Source organism: Muscardinus avellanarius (genome assembly GCF_963383645.1).
Source record: "Muscardinus avellanarius genome assembly, chromosome: 8".
Classification (NCBI taxonomy): Eukaryota; Metazoa; Chordata; class Mammalia; order Rodentia; family Gliridae; genus Muscardinus; species Muscardinus avellanarius.
The window spans coordinates 71,007,447-71,032,023 of NC_137794.1; the positions used below are offsets into that span (position 1 = coordinate 71,007,447).

General features: G+C 40.8%; 1 protein-coding gene across 2 annotated transcripts in view; it reads right to left on the reverse strand.

Annotated features, from left to right (window-relative positions):
- The window catches only part of ROS1 (ROS proto-oncogene 1, receptor tyrosine kinase), a gene marked incomplete at both ends in the record, with an annotated part of 148,486 nt that overhangs the window by 85,283 nt on the left and 38,626 nt on the right, over positions 1 to 24,577 (reverse strand). The window contains 7 exons of one of the 2 annotated variants that reach the window (XM_080700734.1): positions 258 to 472; positions 8,556 to 8,656; positions 13,307 to 13,498; positions 16,003 to 16,181; positions 17,603 to 17,713; positions 19,103 to 19,315; positions 20,889 to 21,385. In XM_080700734.1, the coding sequence (XP_080556860.1) occupies positions 258 to 472; positions 8,556 to 8,656; positions 13,307 to 13,498; positions 16,003 to 16,181; positions 17,603 to 17,713; positions 19,103 to 19,315; positions 20,889 to 21,385 (1,508 nt within the window). Of the gene's footprint in view, positions 1 to 257; positions 476 to 8,555; positions 8,657 to 13,306; positions 13,499 to 16,002; positions 16,182 to 17,602; positions 17,714 to 19,102; positions 19,316 to 20,888; positions 21,386 to 24,577 lie in introns of both variants that reach the window. The other variant, XM_080700733.1, reaches the window with a different exon arrangement.

Here is a 24,577-nt window from a genome sequence, read left to right on the forward strand (position 1 = left end):
ATTACAAGCATGTGGCACCACACACAGCTGATTTTTTTTATCCTAGTTATGTATTTTTAAGAAGGTCTTGCTAAATTGCTGCAGCTAGCCTCAAACATGTGATTTTCCTCTCTCACTCAGCGTCTCAAGAACTGGGATTACAGGCATGTGCCAGCTCCCATCTATTTACAAAATAATCTTTGAGGGGGAAAAATCCCAACCTAAACATTTATTTAACAGAAGATATGAGGAGAGGAGGTAGATACAAAATACTCTACCTGGCAGAGGCTTGAGAGATGTCTGAATAATTGTGAACTGATTAAATTTAGCTGGCTCTGAGACAGACACACTTGTTCTCTGACCTATTTCTTGAGCTGTGATAATCCTGAAGCCATTGATCCAGAAAAGCCGACCACTATAGTACATCAGTGCATTCTGGGAAATTTCAGAAGTGCTCCAGGCTGCAAATTCTGTGATGATGATATCCTCAGAGCTGCTAAAACAACATAAATTAGTGTATGCGTCCGCGGGGGGGGGGGGGAGCTTCCACATACATGCACATATGTGAACACATTTATAAGTATGTGTGTATGCTGTGTACATGAGAAAAGAAAACACTTTCCAACAATCATTGACATTACTTTTGCTTCCATATTAAGTTGATTTTTTTTCATTTTTCCTAAAAGAGCAGAACTAAATCAAATTTTCTTGGGATTTCTTTATTAGCACAATATTGCAATAACAAGTTCATTTATGCAAAGTGCAGCTTTTTGACAGATACTTGTCCTTTTGTCGGTACTTTATATCAAAGACACACCTCGGATTCCCATTACTTCACTAGCACAGACGCCACATCTTTGGTTAATTCCATCCATGTACTCCTACAACATTGCATTAATAGAAGAAAGACACAGAGCAAGTTACTGCAGACCACCCAGAAACGCAACCAGTAAAAAGCAGTGCATTAAGGACCAAGTTGTTCTGTGTCCAAAAGCTTCAAAAGGCCCTTTGAGGCTTTTGGATAAGGTGAAGAGTGGAAAATATTTCAGAAGGCACAATCCATTGAATGGTTTTTCCTGTTGAGCCAGGCCTCTCTCTTACTCTGTTAGTCCTTTCGTTATCTTATGCACATCTATCTGTTGCTTCAGTGAGGCTTATCAGCTTCTTTGGTTTAATGAAAATGCTCCTTTTCAAGCCAGGCATGGTGGCACAAGCCTGTAATCCAATACTTGGGAGGCTGAGAAAAAAAGGACCGCAGGTTTGACACCAGCCTCGACAACTCAGTAAGGTTTGTATAACTTAGCGAGACTCTGTTTCCAAATAAAAATAAAATAGGGCTTAGAGTGAGACTCAGATGAAGAATGTTCCTGGGCTCATTCCCCAGCACCACAAAAAAAAAGTAAATAAATAAATATTCCTTTTCAGACTAGAAAATTCAAATAAACAGATTATTGGAGTTGCTTTTAGAGCTTTTTTTTTCTCAATGGAAGGTAATTTTATAAAGATTTTTACTTTAAAAACCTATTTTTAACTTCCTCAGTAAGACCCCCAAAGCTCAGGACATTAAAACAAAAATTAATAAATCAGATGGCATTAAACTAAACTAAAAAGTTATTGCTCAAAAAAGAAAGACATCAAGAGTCTAAAGAGAGAGCCTACAGAATAGGAGATCTTTGCCATATATCCATCCAATAGAGGACTAATGTCCAGAATATATAAAGAATATACAAAGACTTCACACTAAGCCAGGTGTGGTAGCACATACTTATAATCCTAGTACAAGCATGTAATCTCAGCCTTGGGAGGCGGAGACAGAAGGATCGCAGGTTTCAGGACAGTCACAAAAATTTAGAGAGGCTCTCAGCAACCTAGTGAGATCCTGGGTTTTTGTTGTTTTGTTTTGTTTTGTTTTTTGTTTGTTTTGGTGGTACTGGGGTTCCTGGAAGCCCTTCTACCTCTGGGCTACACTCCCAGACCTACTTTTACAAATTTTTAAAATTTGGAAACAGGGTCTCCTAAACCAGCACGCACGGCTGGCTTCGAACCTGCGCGATCCTCCTGTCTCTGCCTCCCAAGCGCGGGGATTACAAGCGTGCGCCACCACGCCCGGTGAGATCCTGTTTTTAAATAAGAAAAAAATAGGTCTGGAGGTATAGCTTGGAGGTAGAATGCCTCTGGGTTCAATTCCAAGTACCATAAAGACTTAACATAAACAAATAGCCCAATCAAGAAATGGGCAACTGAACTAAATAGACATTTCACTAAAAAAGAGATACAGCCGGGCGTGGTGGCGCACACTTGTAATCCCCGCGCTTGGGAGGCGGAGACAGGAGGATCGCGCAGGTTCGAAGCCAGCCGTGCTGGCGTAAGAGACCCTGTTTCAAAAATATAAAATAGGTCTGGAAGTGTAGCCCGGAGGAAGAAGGGCTTCCAGGAACCCCAGTACCACCAAAAAATAATAATAATAATAAAAAATTAAAAAGAGATACAAATGGGAAATAAATACTTGAAAAAAATGTTTAACATCGTTAGCAATCAGGGAGATGCAAATCAAAACTACACTATCTAATCAGAATGGTAATCATCAAGAAGTCAAAAAACAATTAATGCTGGTGAGGATGTGGGGATATAGGAACTCTTCTACACTTCTACAACTCTTTTTTTTTTTTTTTTTTTTTTTCTTTTTTGTAGGTCTAGGGATGGAAACCAGGAGCATTTGACCTTCGAGCTACACCCTCTGCCCTGTTTTTTAGTCTTTACTTTGAAACAGTGTCTAAGTTGCAGAGGGCCTCACTAAGCTGAGGCTATATGCAAACCATGATCCTCTGGTCTCAGCCCCCCAAATGCTGGGATTACAAGCGTGTGCCACCACGCCCAGCTCTACAACTCTTCTTTCTTGTGGGAAAGCCTCCTGTATGTCAGTTGGCCCCCCAAAATCTTAATCTCTGGTGTTCTGTACAACTTCACCACAGCCTTCTCATTTTCAGGAAGTCAGCTCCCCAAACCCTTCAGTCCTCACCAAAAGGTAACATTAACTTTTTCTTTTTCTTTTTTTTTTTTTTTTTTTTTTTGGTGGTACTGGGGCTCCTGGAAACCCTTCTACATCCGGGCTACACTCCCAAACCTATTTTTATATTTTTATTTGGAAACAGGGTCTCCTAAGCCAGCGCACGCAGCTGGCTTCAAACCTGTGCGATCCTCCTGTCTCTGCCCCCCAAGCGCGGGGATTACAAGTGTGCGCCACCACGCTTGGCATGTAACGTTAACTTAAATCAAAACTTGGCCAAAAATTCATAACAAGATGTGGGATTCAAATTAGCTCAGCCACTATGGAGATAAGTGTGGAAATTCCTTGGACATTTGGGAATGGATCCATTATATGATCCAGCTATACCACTCCTGGGTATCTTTCTAAAGGGACTGAAATCACAACATCATAACAGCTCATGCCTATCTATGTTCATAGCAGCACCATTCACAATAGCCAAATTATGAAACCAACATAGGTGTCTATCAACAGATGAATGGGTTATAAAATTACAGATACACAATGGAATTCTACTCAGCAATCAAGAAGAAAAAAATCACGTCATTTGCAGGAAAATGAAGGGACCCGGAGAACATTACGCTAAGTGGGATTAGCCAGTCACGGAAAGTGAAGGGACATGTTTTCTCCCATATTTGGAAGTTAGGGATTAATTTGGATACAAGTTGGACTTCAGGGAGAAGAAACTTCAGTGGAGCCAGGAGGTGGTCTAGAGGGAAGGGGAGAGTTGGAGGGAGGATCAATGAAGGACTCATGTCCATCAATATTATCTACACATGTGAGAATATCAATGTCAATCTCAATACCCTGTAAAGGGAAGAGGGTAATGGGAAGGGAGCCGGGGAAATCCCACCAAGTGCTGTGTGCATGTATATCACTATTACTATAAACTACTTTATAAGACTATAATATAGCAATAATTTTTTTTGGTGGTACGGGGGTTCCTGGAAGCCCTTCTACCTCCGGGCTACACTCCCAGACCTATTTTATATTTTTGAAACAGGGTCTCTTACGCCAGCGCGGCTGGCTTCGAACCTGCGCGATCCTCCTGTCTCCGCCTCCCAAGCGCGGGGATTACAAGCGTGCGCCACCACGCCCGGCGCAATAAAAATTTTTTAAAAACCTGTTTGGTTGTTTCTAAAAGTATGCCCCTCAATATAAACTGTCTTCAGCATTCTTAGTGTGTTAGAATGGTGATTTCATTTTTAAATGATTTCTGAAAAAGTTTTAAATGATTTACAGAAATAATTTTAAAGCATCGGTATTCCCCTCTTAAGAAAAGTATGAAGTGTGGCACTTAAAGTAAAAATGATTCAAAGTTTTGCTTTGAGAATTTCACAAAATTTCCTTAAGAAAACAATGACTGCCTCAGAACACAGCAGTGAGGATGGTCGATTCCTGTAAGATGGTGTTTATCCATTTCTACTCAGTGATGAAGCCTTTGGACTCGCAGCCTCTTGTCTAAGTTTACATTTTGTTATTTCTACTTCTCTGGGGAACTTTCCAGTGACCTCCTGAGATATACAAAACTAAAGTCCAGATGGAAGGACATTCAGTAAGCAAGACACACTTGGCCTGAGAAGACTGGCCATGATGGACCACCTAGAGTGGCAGCCCCGTGTGGGAAGGCGTCCAGTCAGCCTTGCCCTCAGGATTGGCTCTGAGTTCCACTACTGCTAAAACTGTCCCTGGGACAGATGCTTCTCTGCAGGGCAAAACCAGATATCCCTTAGTTTCCTCAGGCTTGGACTGCTCCTCATTTCCAGCTGAAGACTCCCCATCATGTGAAAGCCTCCTGCATGTCAGTCGGCCCCCAAAATCTTGATCTCTGATGTCCTGCACAACTTCAACGCAACCTCCTCACTCTCAGGAAGTCAATTCTTCAAACCTTTCAATCCTCAGCAACAGGTGACACTAACTTGAGTCAAAACTTGGGCAAAAAAAAATTATAACAGAGTGTTTGTTCCCTACACCCTCCCACAAAGCATGAGATGCACACAGAGGTCAGCTGAGGTCACTCTAGGGACAGCTGGTTCTTTTGGTAAATGTTCTGTGCATTAGGAATGCAGTGGTAAATAAGACAAAGACAAACATTGACCTCAGAGACTATTCAGCTGGGCTGAAAAGGCAGGTAAATAGCAAATAACTGCACCATTGAACACACAATAGGAAAAGAAAAGCAATTTCCTCAAGGAGATCTGACAGGGTCTGGTTGGATCCAAGCCCTTGGGGAGCCCTATATTTTATATTTCATTTTTAAACAGGATCTCACAAAGTTGCAGAGGGCCTCACTAAGTAACTGAGGCTGTCCATGAACCTCCATCCTCCTGTCTCAGCCTCACAAACGCAGAAGGGACAGGAATGAAGCAGAGGGATGGATTGGGGAAGAGTTCAGGTAGAGGGAACAGGAGGAAGCAGTAATCTGTCCTGACATGACTAAATACACCTGGACTTTCACTAATGGTTTTATAATGCTTATAGGTTTATTCTTTCATGAAGAGAATGGTTGTACACAGGAGAGAGAAGGAAAAAAATTTTTTGCAGTACTGGGGATGGAACCCAGGGGCATTCTACCTCTGAGTGATACCCCCAGCCCTATATTTTATTTTTCATTTTGAAACAGGATCTCACTAAGTTGCAGAGGGCCTAAGTAACTGAGGCTGTCCATGATCCTTGGTCCTCCTCTCTCAGCCTCGCAAATACTGGGGATTATAAGTGTGCATCTGGCAAGAAAAATCTAAAAGAGAATTCAGCTACAACTGTCAAGTGCAGAATGTAATGAATGACAGCAAACAGCTGATGTACTTTCTAAACCCCTCCTGACCATACCTCTAATTAAAATGAGCCATGTGACATTTGGCAAATTATGAACATCTGGACATCAGTGTCTTTATGAAATAAAACAATGTCTAAATGTCTTTTGAGATGGTCTGTATTTAATTTTTTTTAAATACAAAGGAGCCTGGCATGGTGGTGCATGCTTGTAATCCCAGTACTTGGGAGGCTGAGAGGATCAGAGGTTCTTGACCAGCCTCAGCTACTTAGTGAGGCCCTCTGCAACTTAATAAGATCCTGTTTCAAAACAAATGAGGTAGAGTGCACCTGGGTTTGATCCCCAGTACCGCAAAAAAAATAAAAAAGAAAGAAAATTAATGCTGTAGGTCAATACAACTCAGGAAAAGAGGGAAAAGTGGGATTCCAGAGCAAAGGGAAAGTGCAACCTCGTTTAGGTTATCACATCCCCGCACTCTTGATACTCATGAAGCAAGAACTCCAGATACGAAGAACTTCATGATGATCAAGAGCCTTAAATTATAGCTCAGGAAGGGCGATAGCAGAGGTACTGGAACTAACAAAAGAATTTTGGTTGTCCTCGGTTACTCTGTCTTGGTATGAATAAAATTCACTCTAAAGACAGGTAACGGAAACTCAGAGCAGGAAGAAGACTTAGTGTACCAAACGCAGTTGTCCAAAACACTCCTTAGCAGTAGTGCATCCTGAAAAGAATGGGGCTCAGGAATCAGAGAGCTGCTGCCACCCCACCCCGTCCCCAAATAAATAGTGTGGAAGTGCAACAGTGCTGTAGTATTTGATTCAACAAAGAAAGACAATCTTTCACCCATTCAAGACAAACATTGCCCTGGCAGGGAATAAGGCGGTTATCAAATCACAGGTACTTCTAGTTTATCCCCAGGTATATTGAGCCCCTCGCTTGTGCCATCTCCTCTCATCCTAACATTTGTCCATTCTATTATTCTTTCAATATCCAGTATCAAGATGCACAACACTTTACTTCAGAAAGATCATGGGTAATTAAAAAGATACTTCAAATAATATATTCTCATCTTCTAGGGTAATCCTCAAGGGTGCTTTGGGTTCACTGACATTCTACCAAACTCGGTTCACATCAATCTCTCCCATTGGCCCCCAAAGTCTTTATTTATAGGGCTCTCCTCTTTGTATTTTCTGAATGGACTGTGGTGTCCCTAACACCTGTAGATTACAAAATATATTTGTTCCTGGGGGAGGAAAAAACTTGATCCTCACATTGGAATTCTTCCAATCATTTCGGTCAGATGCTATTTATATCAATACACCATACTCAGCTTTGTTCTCGGCAATATATGAGGCACGACATACATATATACTCCCAAGTACATGGTAAATTATAAATGATAAGACAGTCCACCCCAGACCAGAGGGAGAGATGACCTGGTGTCTCACGTTCACTCAATGTGCATTCTCTCCCCTTCAGTCTCTATTGCCTACCCTTCTGTAGAACATTACCAGCATGAGGGGGAGTGTGTGTCAAATAAGTACAATCATTACTGCACTGGTCCCTTAATCACTCTGTGCACACAGTGAGAATGAGACATTGTGGAAAGGATCCTTGTCTCTCCCAAAATCTGTCCCTTGGGCTGGTGACTAGCTCTAGGTGGTGCTCCAACAACAGTCACTTCTCACAAAGAACACACACACCAACCACACGACCAGTCCTGGGTTCCCATGGATGTCACAACTTCCAAGCTGTTGATAATAGGGTCATAGCATCCAATGCTACTTAGCACGGAATTCCCAACATATCCTGCAATTGCATAGTCTCCCCTGAAGCATTGTGGCCCCTACATAGCATCATGGAGTGGTCATACTAGTGACAGTTGTCCAGGAATCAGTGCAAATGTTGTATGCTTCAACAGGAGAAAGGTGAGCTATACCATCAAAGCCCCCTATTTCATAAATATGGTCATTCAGTAGGGCTACTCCAGCAACAGAACATTTGGTAGCCATGTTACTGAACTAAAGCAAGAACGGCCATCATAACCTTCAATTACTTAGATCAGAAGCGACGTAACATCTCTTGTGAGTGATGCTTGGCAACAAGCTCCACTCCTGAGTCTTGGGGTCATATTTCTCTACCACCTAGGTGCTGGCTTTCAAAGCTCCCAGCTACCAGAAGCACTTCATTGGCTCCTAGACAAGCCCTTGTCCTGGGTCCCTGCATCTGACTGCAAAGTTCAGGCCTCTGAGTATGCATGTATTCTATCTAATCTTTAAAAAAAAAAAGTATAAAAAATTTACAAGGGAAAAAACCCTGACAATTTAATACAGAAGATGTAGAGATGTCAAGAAAATCAGTACAGAAGGCTTGGTTTAAGGACACAGATCAAGAAGACAATTTGTGTAGCTCTTTCCACTCCTCAGATTTTATTTGGAATGTCACAGAAGGATTTCTGCCTTTACTTGGTGATGCACGCTGTACTTTGTTAACAAGCAGAAAAACCCATCCAATACATTTCCTGGGCTCTGGAGTCTCACTGTGCTCTCTTGGTTCCCTGTCACAGCACCTTAGCCATTTTCTGCTGTAATTACTTGTTTACAAACCTATCTTTCCCCATAAGCACAAGCCTGCAGCACAGGAGGTCATTTGTAAATATCTGTCAAATTAATAAATGAATTCTCATATGGTATAATTTGTAAGTGAGTCCCAGGTGTTCTTCTTAACCTGTTGTCTTCAAAGGACACTTCTTACCTGTGTCCTCGGAGAAGAGCCGTGTACAGGTGAATACACTGATTGTCCTGAACCAACCAGTACAGGAGCCCATCACTGAGGTCCAGAGTTAGAGCAATAACCTAAATAGGAAATAAGGTAAGAGATTGAACCACATACATGCTCAAAGCACAACTTTGTAAATAGCTCTACAGCTAAGCATTGCTCTTTAACTTCTTTGAAATAATAAATTCAATGATCTTCACCTGTTCCTGAACATACAAGTTATTGATTATGCCTCTATGTTATTTGAATAAAATCACTGGCTCCATAAAATTCTCCAGAAGGCAGGAAGTGCCCATAATTCACTTTAAATTCTCAGCTCTAGTGATTTTCAAAGTATGATTCTCAGACCAGCCAAAGCAACACTTCATGGAACCTTTGTAAAAATACAAATTCTCAATCACACTCCAAACCTAGTGAATTTAAAACTTTGTGCCCACATTAAGTCTTGCCTAAAACTAGCCATAATTTTGGACTCTTTAGCCACTTGAAGCAATGACTTATGTTATCATTTAAACCAGTTGTTCTCAAATAATACTGTACATTAGAATCATCTATAGAATTTTTTAAAACCTCAATTCCCAGGCAGTACCCTATTAATTTATGAGCCTTGGGGATGAAACCCAGTCTCTAGTACGCTTTAAAACCCTCCATGTAAACTTGACATGGTTGTGCAAACTGGTAATACCAGTATTTCGAGGCTGAGATAGAAGGACCAGAGGTTCAAGGGCAGCCTCAGCAATTTAGTGAAACCCTACTTTGAAATAAAAAAATAAAACCAGGAATGGTGACACATACCTGTAATCCCAGTACTTGGAAGGCTGAGACAAGAGGATCACAGGTTTGAGAAAAACCTCAGGAAGCAGTGAGACTCTCAACAGCCTATTGAGTGAGACTCTGTTTCAAAACAAAAATATAAAAAGAGTTTGGGGTGTAGCTCAAAGGCATAATGCCTCTGGGTTCCATCCCCAGCACCAAAATAAATAAATAGCAAAATAAGTATATATCAGAATAGAACACCCCTGGTATCACTTCTCACTACCAAGAAATGATAAACAAATATTAATTAATTAAATGATCCAGCTAATTACATTATACCATCCAGTTTGAGAACCAATGGTTTAAATTACTTTAAGTTATATTTTCTATTTGTTACAACCAAAAACATCCTTTACACAAATATACACACCAAGTGTTGTGTTAGAATTAATAGTCATGTGTAAAGTCTCATTTCCAGATGACATCTGAAAACCACTTCTTATTTTCTTGTAGCAATTCATAAATTTAAATTTTTTTAAATTTTTTGTCCAGCTGTCTAGATGAGACCTGAGGAAACATTGGTTCTCCTATGAAATAGAATGCATGAGATAAAAGTTGCTATTTAAAAGGTCTTTTTTGCTAGGCATGGTGGTGCAGCCCTGTGATCCCAGTACTTGAGAGGCTGAGGCAGGAGGATCACAGCCTTGGTATCTTAGTGAGACTCTCAACAACCTAGTGAGACTCTGTTTCAAAACAAAAAATTTAAAAATTAAAAATGGCTGGGGGTGTGGCTCAAAAATAGAATACCCCTGGGTTCAATCCCCGGAACCACAAAAGAGGGGGGTTTGTTGTTTGGTTTTTGTTTGGTTGCTTGTTTTTTATTTCTTTGCCTTTACAGATATTTTTCAAATAAGCTGAGCTTACCAGGAACCTGACTTCAGCATAGTGGAAACCTATAGGCCTAAATATAGGGAAAGGGATTAAGGTGGATGACTACATCTTCAGAAAGATACAGCAGTGTTTAAACAAAAATGATGAGTTCACAAAAAAAATGTAAAAAGCATACAATAAGGCATCCAAGAACTAAAAGTACTTCCTGGCAAAATCCCCTGCCACAAAGAAGCAGTGATCCAGCATTTGGCTGCAAGAACCCTTGAGCTGTGTGGAAATCACAACCTCTGTCTTCAAGAGAATCTGTTCCACTGACTCCTTCCCCAAAAGGTGAAGATCTATTCAGCCAATCCTCAGCCTTCTATGAGTTGAAGCATGGCCTTGCTTCATGCTAAAAAAAGATTTACAAATGTATTTTTCTCGGTTAAAGTAAAGTTGGGTTAATCTCATTTAGTGTTTATAATGAGTTGCTACAGAGTTTTCTGAATTACAAGTTAACTCTGTCCCTTCTAAAAAGAGAGCTTTTCTGCAAATCCCTTTGCTAGAAGACAACAAAGTATTCAAATCATAAATAAAATTCAGATGTTGGGTTGTTCCCGCTCCCTTGCGTACATCAGCAGCACTATATGTAAACAGAGGCAGAGATGTTCCATTAATGCTTGGCAACCAGCATCATGTCTAGGAACTTCCATGCCTCAGAAACAACTCCTTGGTCTAAACCAAAACCTTTATCTGAAGTTTAATCCTAGGGAAAAGTGTACTCTACACTATGAGCTGAACTTACTAGATGTAGCAAAACAATGTATTTTCACTTTAGATGAATCTTTTACTTCATTCACATTTTTCTCTTTTTATGATATTCGAGATGGAGTCCAGAGGCATTCTACCTCTGAGCTACACCTCAGCCAATTTTATTCTTTTATTTTGAAACAAAACCTAAGTTGCACAGGCCCTCACTAAGTAGTGGAGGCTGGCCGTGAACCTGTGATCCTCCTGTCTCAGCCTTCCAAGTACTAGGATTGCAAGTGTGCACCACCACACCAGCTCCATTCTCCTTTTTCATCATACAAGTTGAACCATGTTTCTTTATAAATAGTTGGCTGATTATATTTCCTTATGCATGCCAAATAGACGTCTCTTGTCTCTGAGTGGCATGAGGGAAGGACAGTGAGATGTGGAGTTTTGCTCAGTGCAAAAGATATTGTTTCCCAACACCCTACAGCAGTATTGGAGCAGATGGCCAGACATCAAGACATGGAACCAAAATGCAGATCTACACAGGCAGCAGCTGCACTCGCCAGCCTGCGAGAGGCTCTGGACTGGGAAATTAAAGACAGCTGTGCTTTCATACATGCTGAGGAAAAAAAATTTTTTTTTTTTTTTTTTTGGTGGAACTGGGGTTTCTGGAAACCCTTCTACCTCCGGGCTACACTCTCACACCTATTTTTATACTTTTTATTTGGAAACAGGGTTTCTTAAGCCAGCGCGGCTGGCTTTGAACCTGCGCAATCCTCCTGTCTCTGCCTCCCAAGCGCGGGGATTACAAGCATGCGCCACCACGCCCGGCTAAATATGCTGAGAAATTTAATGATTCACTCATTTGGGGAAGAAACCCCAGGGCCACTTCAGGCCTTTTTCCTAGCCAGTGACAATACTTAGCGGTTGAGAAGGAGAGGTGGGAACATTACTGACAAAGTTCCAGGGGTGGAGAGTAAGAGACTACTGAGATAAAATTATCTTCAATACGCTTTTACAAAATGAAAGCATTTTCCCAGTAACTAAGATACAAAAAATATGCTTTCTTTGTAATCAGACTCATGTGGGTCCAAAATAGAATTAAAGAAATGGCTCGCTATTAAATTTACATGGCTATGCCATATAAATATTTATCTTTTAAATATCCACATAATGATTCATATAATACAAATTAGATCTCTTTAAATATTCTAAGATTTATAGCATTTCCTATAAAATTGAAGTTCAAGTGAATCGACAATTAGTTCATGTACATAACATTTTTAATGATCTGGCATGTATGTAATATATATATAATTTCAAAAAGGATCAAAAATAGAAAATTTTAAGGGATTTTTAGGTAGAAATAGCTTGACTGGTTTATTTCTTTTTAATGTTTTTCTTTGATTTCTAAATTTTCCACAGTGGACACATATTACTATTGTGGTCATAAAAAATAAGATTCAGAAACTTAGATGGATACCTAGGAGTTCACTGAATAAGTTCAAAAATAAGTATTGATTCTAGAGGCTAAGGAAGTAAAATAATGTTTGTTTTTGAAATGTTTCTATATATGATATTTTTCAGATTGAGTTACAATAATAAGAGCTTCATACATTTCCCACATGCCTGAAACTATTCCCACTATGTCACGTGAATTGTCTCATCCAAACTTTATAACAACCCTAAGAGGTAAAATAACTGCTAATAGTCCCATTTTTATATTAGGAAACAGATACAGATGAGTCAAATAATTTGCCTAGGATTTGTACAGTTTTTAGAATAGTTACTACCCAAAACTGATTAAAAATAATAAAACATCTAATCACCAACCAACAAGAAGCTCTAAAATAGTCAATAAAAACAGTAAGTAAAAAGTTGTCAAGTATAATCCACTCAAGACATATCAAACTACAAAAACGTTCATATTATAGATGAATTTATAAGCCAGGCATGGTGGTCCACACCTGTAATCCCAGTACTTGAGAAGCTGAGACAGAAGGATCACAGGTTTGAGGTCAGCCTCAGCAACTAAGTGAAACCTTCAGCAACTTAGTGAGACCCTGTTTAAAAACAAACAAAAGCCTGGGGGTGATGTGTGTGTGTGTGTGTGTGTGTGTGTGTGTGTGTGTGTGTGTACACATACACATACATATAAATTTATATAATCAATTAAGACTATCATATATGGCTGAGGAATTTTTATACCCAGATCTTACTGTAATAGTGTTTCCTTTAGGATTCTACCCCAACTACTCACAATAAACAGAGATAGTATTCATATAACCATACAATAGCACCAGTTAGTAATATAAGATGATGAGATCTTATTTTCAATTTGTCACCTTTTTCCCAGAAAACCAAGGCTGTGCCTGTAGTATAAGAGCACTTTCCCCATTCAGTCTGGTGCTTTCCACTGAGTAGAGTGTGGTCCAGTAGAGATAGCCGCCAACCGAATCCACCACCATGTCGTTCACCAGCAGTTTCACATGAGTCACGATGTCTGTGTGCCCCGTCAGCACAGACTGCCTTTGTATCTAGAAAACATAACAGTGTGGCCAGTTAAAGATTTTCAAGTGACAATATTATGCCTAGAGGCTTACTGCAATCATTAGTAAATGCATCCATCCATTCATCCATCTATTTATTCATCCGCCCATCCATTCCATACTTTTCAACACTGTGTGCTAGGTGGTGTGCCAAGCCTCGGAAACATAACAAACAACCAGACATAAAACCTACCTTCATGTAACTTATCTCTTTTCATGTCTCTAAAGTGAAGTAAACTTATTTTGAGTTAAAATATCCTGTATTTCTAACCATACAGCCAATCGAAAAACTCAGGTATAAGTACTTATTTGATTAAACTCTTGAAAGAGACGTGTGTGTTTTTATAAATGACAACCTCTCTCATTGCTCCTCTCTAACACATAAGTCCCTGATATTAATTGTTGACATTACTGAGTACACATTCTGTGTCAGGCACCATAATTTTTATCTGCAATATTACATCCTGTGATACTTGCAGTAAGCCTATAAGGAATTGATATTTCTTTCTTTTTTTTTTTTTTCCTCACCAGTAAACTGGATTAAACAAGGTTGAGCAATCTGTCCTGGAGTTAAGCAACTAAAAAATAAACAAATATTTGAAACCGGTTTTTAATATCTACTCTTCCACTTCCTTCAAAACTATTTTTAAACTAAACCACGTTGTGAAGCACTCTGAGCATCCCCACTGGACTCCATCCCCTTCCCTGTTCTTGGCACCTATGAATTCAGACCACAGCAGATTCTTTGCCACTGCTCTGCCACACTGCTTTGTGTGCTTCTTCTCTTGTTTCACATGTGTATTTCATATGTCCTAAAATACCTGGGACAAGTGGTGATGGTTGCACAGCACTAAAAATACTAAACCCTCTGAATTCTACGTACTAAATGGGTGGATTTTGTGGCATGTGAATTATATCTCTATAAAGCTGTTTTTTACAGAGTAGGGACATGTCTGCTATTGACTTCCTATTCTAACATGCATGTTCTCAAGACTCTCAACACATTGTAATAAGTTATTGAGTAAATGAACGAAGGGGCAAGAGTCCTCCTAACTAGAAAACAATTGCAGTACCACGTGTGTGTGTGTGTGTGTGTGTGTGTGTGTGTGTGTGTGTGTGTGTGTGATTCTGAGGATTAAATCCAGGGGTATTCTACCTCTGGGATATACCCCCAGCCCTATTTTATTTTTTATTTTGAAACAGTGTCTCACTAAGTTGTGGAGGGCCTCAATAAGTAGCTGAGACTGGCCTTAAACCTGTGACCCTCCTGTCTCAGCCTCCCAAGTACTGGGGTTACAGGCATGGACCACCAAGTCTGACTTCAGTACCACATTTTTTTTTTATTTGTCAGGCCATCATTCTTTTCTTCACAGTGTGCCACTGCACAGTGCACTAGATGTCTTTCTTTTGCCAGAGGTCCAGTCTTCATCCCTCTCCACGCCCATTTGTGTCCCCAGACGCTGGTGTCTATGGGCAGCACCAACTGAGATCCCTTGTTCTCTGGCTTCTGGTGAGGTTCACCCAGCGGATGTTCAGCAGGCAGGAGGAAAGAGGGCTTGGAGTATGTATGCCCCTGCTCACTCCTGGCCAGACCATACATGTTGAGAGTGCTGGTTCTCTGTCTTAAGTCTCAGCCCTTATCAGCGGCTCTCCTACAGCTATAGCCCTCGTCACCTTCTCTTGCCTCTTCACAGCTGGCTCATATCTTCCCACAGTTGTTAGCCCAGGGGCTAATTTGCTAGCCCCTGTTCATTTTTCCTAGCCCTGTCTGTGCCTTTAAAAATCATCTCTTCACCTAGTTTCCTTGAATCAGCTTTTGGCATCTGTTATCTTACCACCAACCAGCCCACAGACCCTCAGGTGAGCGTTTTAATGGTATCTATTTTAAGATATTAATGAAAATATATAACTAGCACACACAATAGTGATACAGAATTTCATTTGCAGCAAGTGTAGTGGTGTACCCTTATAATCCCAGTATTTGGGAGGCTGAGAGAGGAAAATTGTAGATTCAGAGCCAGCCTCAGCAATTTAGAGAGACCCTGTTTCAAAAGAAAAAGGGCTGGAGGTAAGGTGAAAGGTAGAATACCCCTAGATTCAATCCCCAGTACCAAATGTTTTTCATTTCATTTTCATTTCAAAATGTTTTTCATTGCTTGTAATCCCAGCACTTAGGAGGTAGAGACAGGGGGATCGGGTTCGTAGCCAACCTCAGCTACTTAATGAGGCCCTTTGCAACTCAGTGAGAGCCTGTTTCAAAATAAAGAATAAAAAATAGGGCTGGGGGTGTAGCTCAGAGGTAGAATGCCCCTGGGTTCCATCCCCAGTATAATTTTTAAAAAAAGAAACTAAGTAGGTTTTGAGACAAACATTAAGTAAATAGTAGCATAAACGTTATTCAAGTATAAAAAAAAATCAAGACAAAGCCATGCATGTCGCTGAGGTGGACAGGCCTTGTCTTCTAGCACTTGGGATGCCAACCTTTAACTTACCACATATGTCTTTCCAGCCCAGTAGAGAAAGTGACCCAGCCACTCAAAGGCCAAAGCCCCTGCTCCTGCGATGTCCTGTAGGTGATAACTCTCCGAGATGTCTGTCCCATTGAGCAGCCGCACGTAAACATCACCTTTCATGTCACTGTAGTAGAGGCTGTTGTTATACCAATCCATGTCTCCAATCAAAGGCGAAAGGTCATTAGCAGTTAGTTTTCATATAGGAAAAAAAAAAACAGTGTGAGCCAACAAATCACATGAGCACCTCAACATAATTTTAAAGCACATACTGAGGTACACTAGAACTTCAGGGGTCTGTCAAGAATATTTCAGTAATGTAAGCTCAGATTCATTATGTGTATGCGGGGGGGGGAGGGGGGGCTCCTTGCCCATTTCTGTCAAACGTTATCCTGAATCTTTTACATATCTAATTTAACTCCTAAGACAAAACTATGAAAGTAAGAATTAACTTTTAGTTAACCTGAGGTTTGGTGGTATTATCTATTTTGTCTTGAGGCCTCACAGCTAACAAGAAAGGAAGCTCAGATTCCAGCCGACTCCAAAGTGTAGTTGTGTATCACACTGCCTCTTCAGTGTAGCTCCCACATTGGTAGAAAATATACTTTTAATAGCCAAACTAATAGATAACATGATTAATTATAGAAGTTGTCATCTTCAGGCAAGATCACTGCTATATCACCTTGGAATAGAGACTTCTAGGCAAAATTACCCATTCATTACTTAATAATCACTTTTTTTTTTTTTTTTGCAGTACTCAGGATTAAACCCAGAGAGACACATTCTACCTCCGAGCTACATCTCCAGTCCTATTTTTTATTCTTTATTGTGAAATAAGGAGAGTCTCACTAAGTGGTGAAGAGCCTCACTAAGTAGCTGAGGGTGGCTGTGAACCCGCAATCCTCCTGTCTCAGTCTTCCAAGCACTGGGATTACAAGCGTGTGTCAGCATTCTCGGCTATAGTCATCCTTTTAACAAATTCCTTTTTTTTTTTTTCTTTTTATACTGGGGATTGAACCCAGGAACATTTTGCCCCTGAGCTACACCCTCCAGCCCTTTTTATTTTTTATTATAAATTAATAAGGTCTAAGTTGTTGAGGCTGATCTTGAGCCCACAATCTTCCTGTCTTGGCCTCCCAAGTCCTGGGATTACAGGTGTGTGCCACCATGCCTTTCTTCACCAAATTCTTTCTTATGCCTTATTTAGAATGCTATGCAATAGTTCCTTGCTTCAGTCTTATAGGAAACTCATAGTATATTACTTAAGAACTGTCTTAGCAAAATAAGATAGGCTATTACTACAAAATGACATTGATAGATTAAAATACATGAGCATTATATTAAAGCCTTGCTGGATAGGACATGAATCAATAAATAACTTCACATTCTGTGAATTAATAAATAGCATTTATATGTTAAAACTGACATGTTCTTAACAATATCACTGCAGTATCATCAAAGTCAATACTTCTTCCTTTCACTATTGACCTAGTAGAAAAGCCGTCAATTCTTCTCATTTAATAAATTACTTGGAAAACCAAACAAGGAGAAACCTGCCATCTAAGTGAAGAAGGGTGTGTACCTGAAACATTTCCTATGTCAGAAGATAAGAACTCCCCTGGGCCGAAGCTATTTAAAGGTTTACTCCAAAGTCCATCCTCTTTCACAGCCATGATGAATGGTGGTTCAGTAGCTGTTTGGTAAAAAAAAAAAAAAAAAAAAAAAAAAGACTACAGAAAGCATACGTTTTAGGTTCACATCTTATACCATAAGATTTCTTCTGTAAAATAAAACAACGTCAACATTTTGAAAAATACTGTAGAAGAATGAGTTAGTATAGCATCTCAATAGAATCATCTATCATATTAAATGTACTTTCTGATGTGTGTGTGTGTGTGTGTGTGTGTGTGCGTGTGTGTGTGTGTGTGTGTGTGAGTTAGTTAATTACTGGGAATTGAACTTAGGGACATTTTATCTCAGAGCTATGTCCCCAACCCTCTTTATTTTTATGTTGAACAGGGTCCCACAAAGGTGCTGAAGCTGGCTTCAAACTTGGGATCCTCCTGTCTCAGCCTCCCAAGCACTAGGATTCCAGATACACATTACCATGCCTGGCTAATTCTGACTCATATAACTATTTAAAACTGAATGTGAAGAGAAATGTATGGTGCTATTCCTCTGTAATGGCGTTAGGTCATGGTACAGTTTTGGCTGTAGTTACTGTTGGTAATGGTTCCATTCAGAACACCCAGTAGTAGTTATGATAGCAAAGGTTGCATGAATGGTACCGTTAGCCCTTCATCTTTTTCAGCCAAGAAGATGGAGTTCAACATAATTCATAGCCTCTCAACTTATCTCTCCAAGACCTTTAAAGTTCAAAAATGCTATGGCTTAATAAAGCACGAAATTTAAAAAAAAAAAAAATCATAGCCAGACATCGTGGCACACACCTATAATCCCAGTACTTGGGAGGCTGAGACAGGAGGATTTCAGGTAATTTAGCAATATTCTGAGCAACCTAGAGAGATCCTGTTTCAAAACAAAAAATTTTAAAAGGCTGGAGATATACTTAGAGATGGGATGCCCCTGAGTGCAGTCCTCAATACCACAGAGGGGTGAGGGGGGAGAAATAAAAGGAAACCCATGAGGAAGAAGATAACCCGATTTTTTCAAGTATATCTTGGAAAGTTTGAAATAGCAAGGGAGAAATGCATATATCGCGCAGTGCTTTGTTTGCTTTCCTCATCTCAGGAGAAAAAATTTTCTCGAGAGGTTACAACACACATTTCATTCTCATTTCTTCACTGCATTTTTTTCTGTGTGTGTGTGTGTGTGGTACAGGGGATGAAACCCAGGGACATTTTACCTCTGAGCTACATCCCCAGCCCTATACTTTTTAATATTTATTTTGAAATAGGGTCTCACTGAGTTGCAGAAGGCCTCACTAAGGAGCTGAGGCTGTCCGCGAACCGTATCCTCCTGTCTCAGCCTCCCAAATGCTGGGATTACAAGCGTGCACCACAACGCCCGGCTAAGTCCACCACATTTAAAAGACACTGAGCTAAACCTCTTTTTTTCTTACCTGGCACCAGGGTAGTACCCACCGAGGGCTCTGACCAGGGGCCTGGCCCCTTGGGAGAACTCGCTCTCACAGAAACCTTGTATTTTGTAGCACTCTGCAGCTCGGGCACATTGAGCGTGGTCCCACTGATGTTAAAGAAAACGCGAGTGACTTCAGGAAGATCCTGAGTTGACACTTTTACTTCGTAAGTCCAGTTCTGCCAGGCGGTAAGACCTAAGGAAAAGAGTACAACATCGCTGACCTTGCCGACGTCAGCCAGGACCAACCAAGGATGGTCAATAATGCATCCACAGCCTCATCTCAAATGGCAGAACAACTGGGCAGTAGTTCCCGTGACCCCACTAATCATCAGTTTGACAATAAGGCCAGGACACCTGCTAGGCTGCTCATTTTGCCCTATTGAAGGCTAAATGGGCTCATCACACCCAAAACTAAGCTTGTCCTTTAGTCAAGGCTCTCTTTGGTTCCATGGGATGGTTGGGGGTTTCTCTGTAACACTACCAGGTATAACCAGGCTCTTCATAAAAATATTAGATAGTGAGCCTCCAATATAGTTTGTGGTGTTTGTACAGTACCTCCAAGAAATCCAATTGGTATGGAAAAACAAAAATATCTATTCATTCTCAGACATTTTAGAGATATGCAGCAAACCGACCTAATTGGCTTTGTCTTCAAGTAAAAAATAGCCAGTGTTTGCTAAATACTACTGCATTATGGACCAGGCTTTGGTCAATCATGGCCACAGGTCAAATCTGGCCCACTGCCTTTCTCTCAATAAAGTCGCACTCGAGCACAGCCTTGATTATTCATTCACATATTGTCTGTGACTTTTTTCATACCACATGCAGAGCTGAGTAGTTGTAACAGAGAACATCTTACACAATGCTAAAATAGTTTACTATCTGGCCCTTTGCCAAAAAGTTTACTGGTCTCTGTGCTGGATTCTGTTCTAAGTGCTCTCCCTTATATCTTAATTTCATCTGTCTGACAGTCCCATAAAAAGGTATAATTAATAGTCTCATTCCCAGTTGTAGAAACCAAGGTACAGAGAGCAGTTAAGCAACTTGCCCAGGGTCATTCTGCTATTGTTGTCCACTATCAGGCAACTTGGCTGGGGTAATTTTGTTGGCAAGATTAGCACTGGAATCCACGCAGGCTGGCTCTGAAGTTCACCTACTTATCTGCCACACTTATGGCCTGCCTCTCCAGAGACAGAACTCCAAGTTCAGAGAATTTTAGGGAATTGCTAAAATTTGTGCAAGATCTCCGCCCATGAATTTTATTTTTCTGGCTAATATTCTCACTCTAACTAGAATGCTCTAGCTCCCAATAAATGCTCAAAAAATGGTCAAATATTCTGTTGGGATCAATCTGGAAAGTATAGGGATCTTCCTACTGTAAAACTAAAAAATGCAGAACAAATGTATAAACACTTTTGCTTAGCTAAGTAGCTGCTTTTGGCTAATGACTAACTAGATGCGGACTCTCAAAATTGAATCCCAGTCGGGCGCGGTGGCGCACGTTTATAATCCCCGCGCTTGGGGGGCGTAGACAGGAGGATCACGCAGGTTCGAAGCCAGCCACGTGCACTGGCTTAAAAGACCCTGTTTCCAAATAAAAAAGTATAAAAATAGGTCTGGGAGTCTAGCCCGGAGGTAGAAGGGTTTCCAGGAATCCCAGAACCACCAAAAAAAAAAAAAAAAAAAAAAAAATTGAATCCCAGTGCCAAGCAGCTCGAGCCCCTCTGCCCCGGCAAGGCTGGCGGCTGCCTGGATAGTGCACTCACTGGCTCCTATAGCGAGGGCCGGCGGCCTCCACTGAACCAAGGCCTGGTGGGAGCCAAACAGCACCGAGAGCCGCTGCGGACGGCCCGGGAGAGGATGTGGCTGGACAGACGAACTGAAGATGACCAGGTTACCAAAGCCAAACTCTTCTATGTGACTCAGGTCACACCCTACAATGAACTCGTTGAAAGACAGCGAATCCTGCTGGAAGACGGCCTTGCCATCGGTCACGAGGAAGTCATTGTTTTCACAAGCAAAGCTCTTCACGTCGGCAAAGGCGACCTGAGGCAGGACCAGATGGGAAGCAGAGCCATCCAGAAATGTGGACATGAAGACCTGGGCAGTGTCATTGAAGTAAATGATTCGCTTGGACTGTGGCTTCACCGAGAAATCCTTTAAGGTGTGGCTGCCCACGATGCGCACCGCGTTAGCATCGCCGCCAGGTGGCCCGGGGAGAGCCGCTCTGTAAATGCCGTCTCTCAGGAGATAAAAGACATACCTAGGGTGGGAGCGAGAGCCCCGGTGTGAGTCAGTGCAAGGTGGACAACCCATTTCCTCAGCTAATTGCTTTAACCTTTTGCATAATCGGAATCGGGCATCTCTCGAGCTGTTAAGTACAGTTTCCAAAGTGCAAAAGGGCAAAGGGCAATTTGAAAGATATGCTCTATTCGTTTAAGTTAAAAGTTGAAAAGTTGGAAAATTTTAGCCTCACTTGTAATGGTCCATCTCTTAATTATTACAAGTGGCTTTTAAGGGAATTGTAGAACTTAAAGGGTCTTTAAAGATCTCAAAGGAAAAGCCTATTATATAAAAACTACTCAGCTGACTATGTCACATCACTGTAAAACACTTTCCTCCAAAATATACAAACTCAAGTCTAATTCCATCAATAAATGTTCTAATGCATACAAATGATAAATGGAAGAAAATGGAACATTTAAGACATTGATTTTTAATTGTGCTGTTATCATTTGCTACAACTATTTATTATAACTAATTTGCACATGTAGTGGTCTAAACTATTTTGTTTTAATCTACAATTGAGTCAGATGATTCTGTTTTGTTTTGTTTTGTTTTGGGGGTCTGGAGATGGAACCCAGGGGCATTCGACCTCTGAGCTACACCCCCTGCCCTATTTTTCATTCTTTATTTTGAAACAGGGTCTCACTGAGTTGCAGAGGGCCTCACTAAGTAGCTGAGGCTGTCTGCGAACCGCAATCCTCCAGTCTCAGCCTCCCGAATGCTGGGATTACAAGCATATGCCACGACGCCCCATGAGTCAGATGATTCCAAAAATTGTATTTTTATATCCATGAAGAAGCTGGGCGTGGTGGCTGAACAGGACCACCCAGCAACCTGGGAAAGGAGTAATGAAAGAACCAAAGACGACACATAAGCAGGAGCCAGCTTCAGGGAAAGGAGGTATGTCATCTTGTGTGTGTGTGGGGGGTGGGGGGTACTGGGGTTCCTGGAAACCCTTCTACCTCCAGGCTACACTCCCAGACCAATTTTTTTCTATTTTTTTTATTTGGAAACAGGGTCTTTTAAGCCAGCATGGCTGGCTTCGAATCTGCGCAATCCTCCTGTCTCTGCCTCCCAAGCGCGGGGATTACAAGCATGCACCACCACACCCGGCTGTCTTTTTTTATTTTTAAAACAGAGTCTCATTTAGTTGCAAAGGGCCTCCCTAAGTAGCTGAGGCTGTCTGCAAACTGCGATCCTTTAGTCTCAGCCTCCCAAATGCTGGGATTACAAGTGTGTACCACCATACCCGGCCCATTTTTTAATAATAAAAAAGTAAAAATTGCAATAAAATATTTCCCTGATATTCAAATATGTGAGCTAAATTTTAACTAAAGCATAAAATCATTAATTTGCATGTAACCAGTTTAGAATTTGTGATTATGAAGACACATGCTAACAAAACTATAGTTTTGTTTGATAAATTATCACAACCCTATGTATTGACAATATCACAACCCCCATCATACCTGTCAAATCATTCTGCATTGTAATTACTCGGAAATCATTCTGCATTGCCATTACTCGGTCCCCTCTTACTCCTTTTGATGACTATCCCAATTCTGCATCAACATGCTCAAGGCTTCTCAGCTCATGTCATTTCCTGAGATAGACACTCCATTTGGAAATATAAAGAATATGGTTTCTTTTTTTCTCAAGGGAAGTCACAGCAGGCAAGCAAGGCCTGAGTTTTCCCCCGAAATTTAAAACTGTTAATGGAATTTGGAGGAATTTCAGAGTAGATAAAAGAAAAAAAATATGTGGAATAAAGATGAGAATTCTTGCTGGGAAGCAGGAAGGAGCGCAGACCTTCACCCATCCCCACCTGGAAAAGAAAGAGAAACAGAAGGGAGGAGAGGAGACTGTGGGATGGAAGGAGGACAGAGTGAGAGGAGAAAACACAGGATTAGAAAGGAAGGAGACCTGGGAGGGGAGGAGAGCTCGGGTCTATAGCAAGCACAGACTCCATGAAGGAGTACGTCAGCGGAGCAGAAATAACAGAATAAAGGAAAATATTGTCAGTACCAGGAGAAAAAACTGCTACCCACATCAGATGTCCTGTAGAATACCCTACGTGGACTGCTGCTAAAAGTTACATGCCAATTTTTGGAAACCTTCCTGTCATGGCGTGGGGAGATGGCTGCAGGATAGGCCCTGAGCCAAGAAGTCCATACTGGTTCCATGGCAAAATAGCTCTGTGATGTGGATAATTACTGAATCCCTTGTGCTTCACTTCCTTTATCTAATAAAAGTACTTACCTTATAGGGCTGAACAAGGATAAAACGAAGTATGGGAAGTAATACAGTTAGAAACACATGAGTATATGCAAATTAACATAAATACAAATTATCACCATCATTTTTAGTAATATTTCAAAATTTAAGCACAAATCCATTTTCTCCTCATGAAAAAGAAAGAATACCTCATCGGGATGCATGGGAAGGACTTAGTAGATGAAGTTCATTATCCAAAGAATGAGTCACTTTGTGTTACTGCAAATAACAAGGTTATGCCAGGCGTGGTGGCACACGCTTGTAATCCCAGCTCTTGGGAGGCTGAGACGGGAGGATCGCGCAGGTTCAAAGCCAGCCTCAGCAACTTAGTGAGATAAAATACAAAATAGGTCTGGGAGTATAGCCTGAAGTTAGAAAAGCCCCTGGGTTCCACCCCCAGTACCACACACACACACACACAAAAACAACAAGGTTACATTTTATGGACTCAGATTTTTTAAAATGAGAAAAATAAGATCTAGAGAGTTCAAAGGAACTATCCTACATCACAGCATATTTTAAAATATTCTGTGAAATTTAGTGATTCATTCAAACCTAAGATGAAAATGAATCTCTAGTAATTTTTTTTTTTATGGAATCCAGGGGCATTCTACCTCTGAGCTACGCCTGCAGCCTTTTTTTTTTTTATTATTATTCTTACTTTCAAAACAGGGTCTCACTAAGTCGTGGAGGACCTCACAAGTAGCTAAGGCTGTCCGAGAATCCGTGATCCTTCTGTCTCAGCCTCTCAAGTACTGGGATTATAAGCATGTGCCACCACACCCAGCTTTCCAGTAAATTTTAAAATAATATAAAAAGTTTGATTTTAAAGCAATATAACAAGCTGAGCATGGTGGTGCGCACTCGTAACCCCAGTACCTGGGAGCCTGAAATA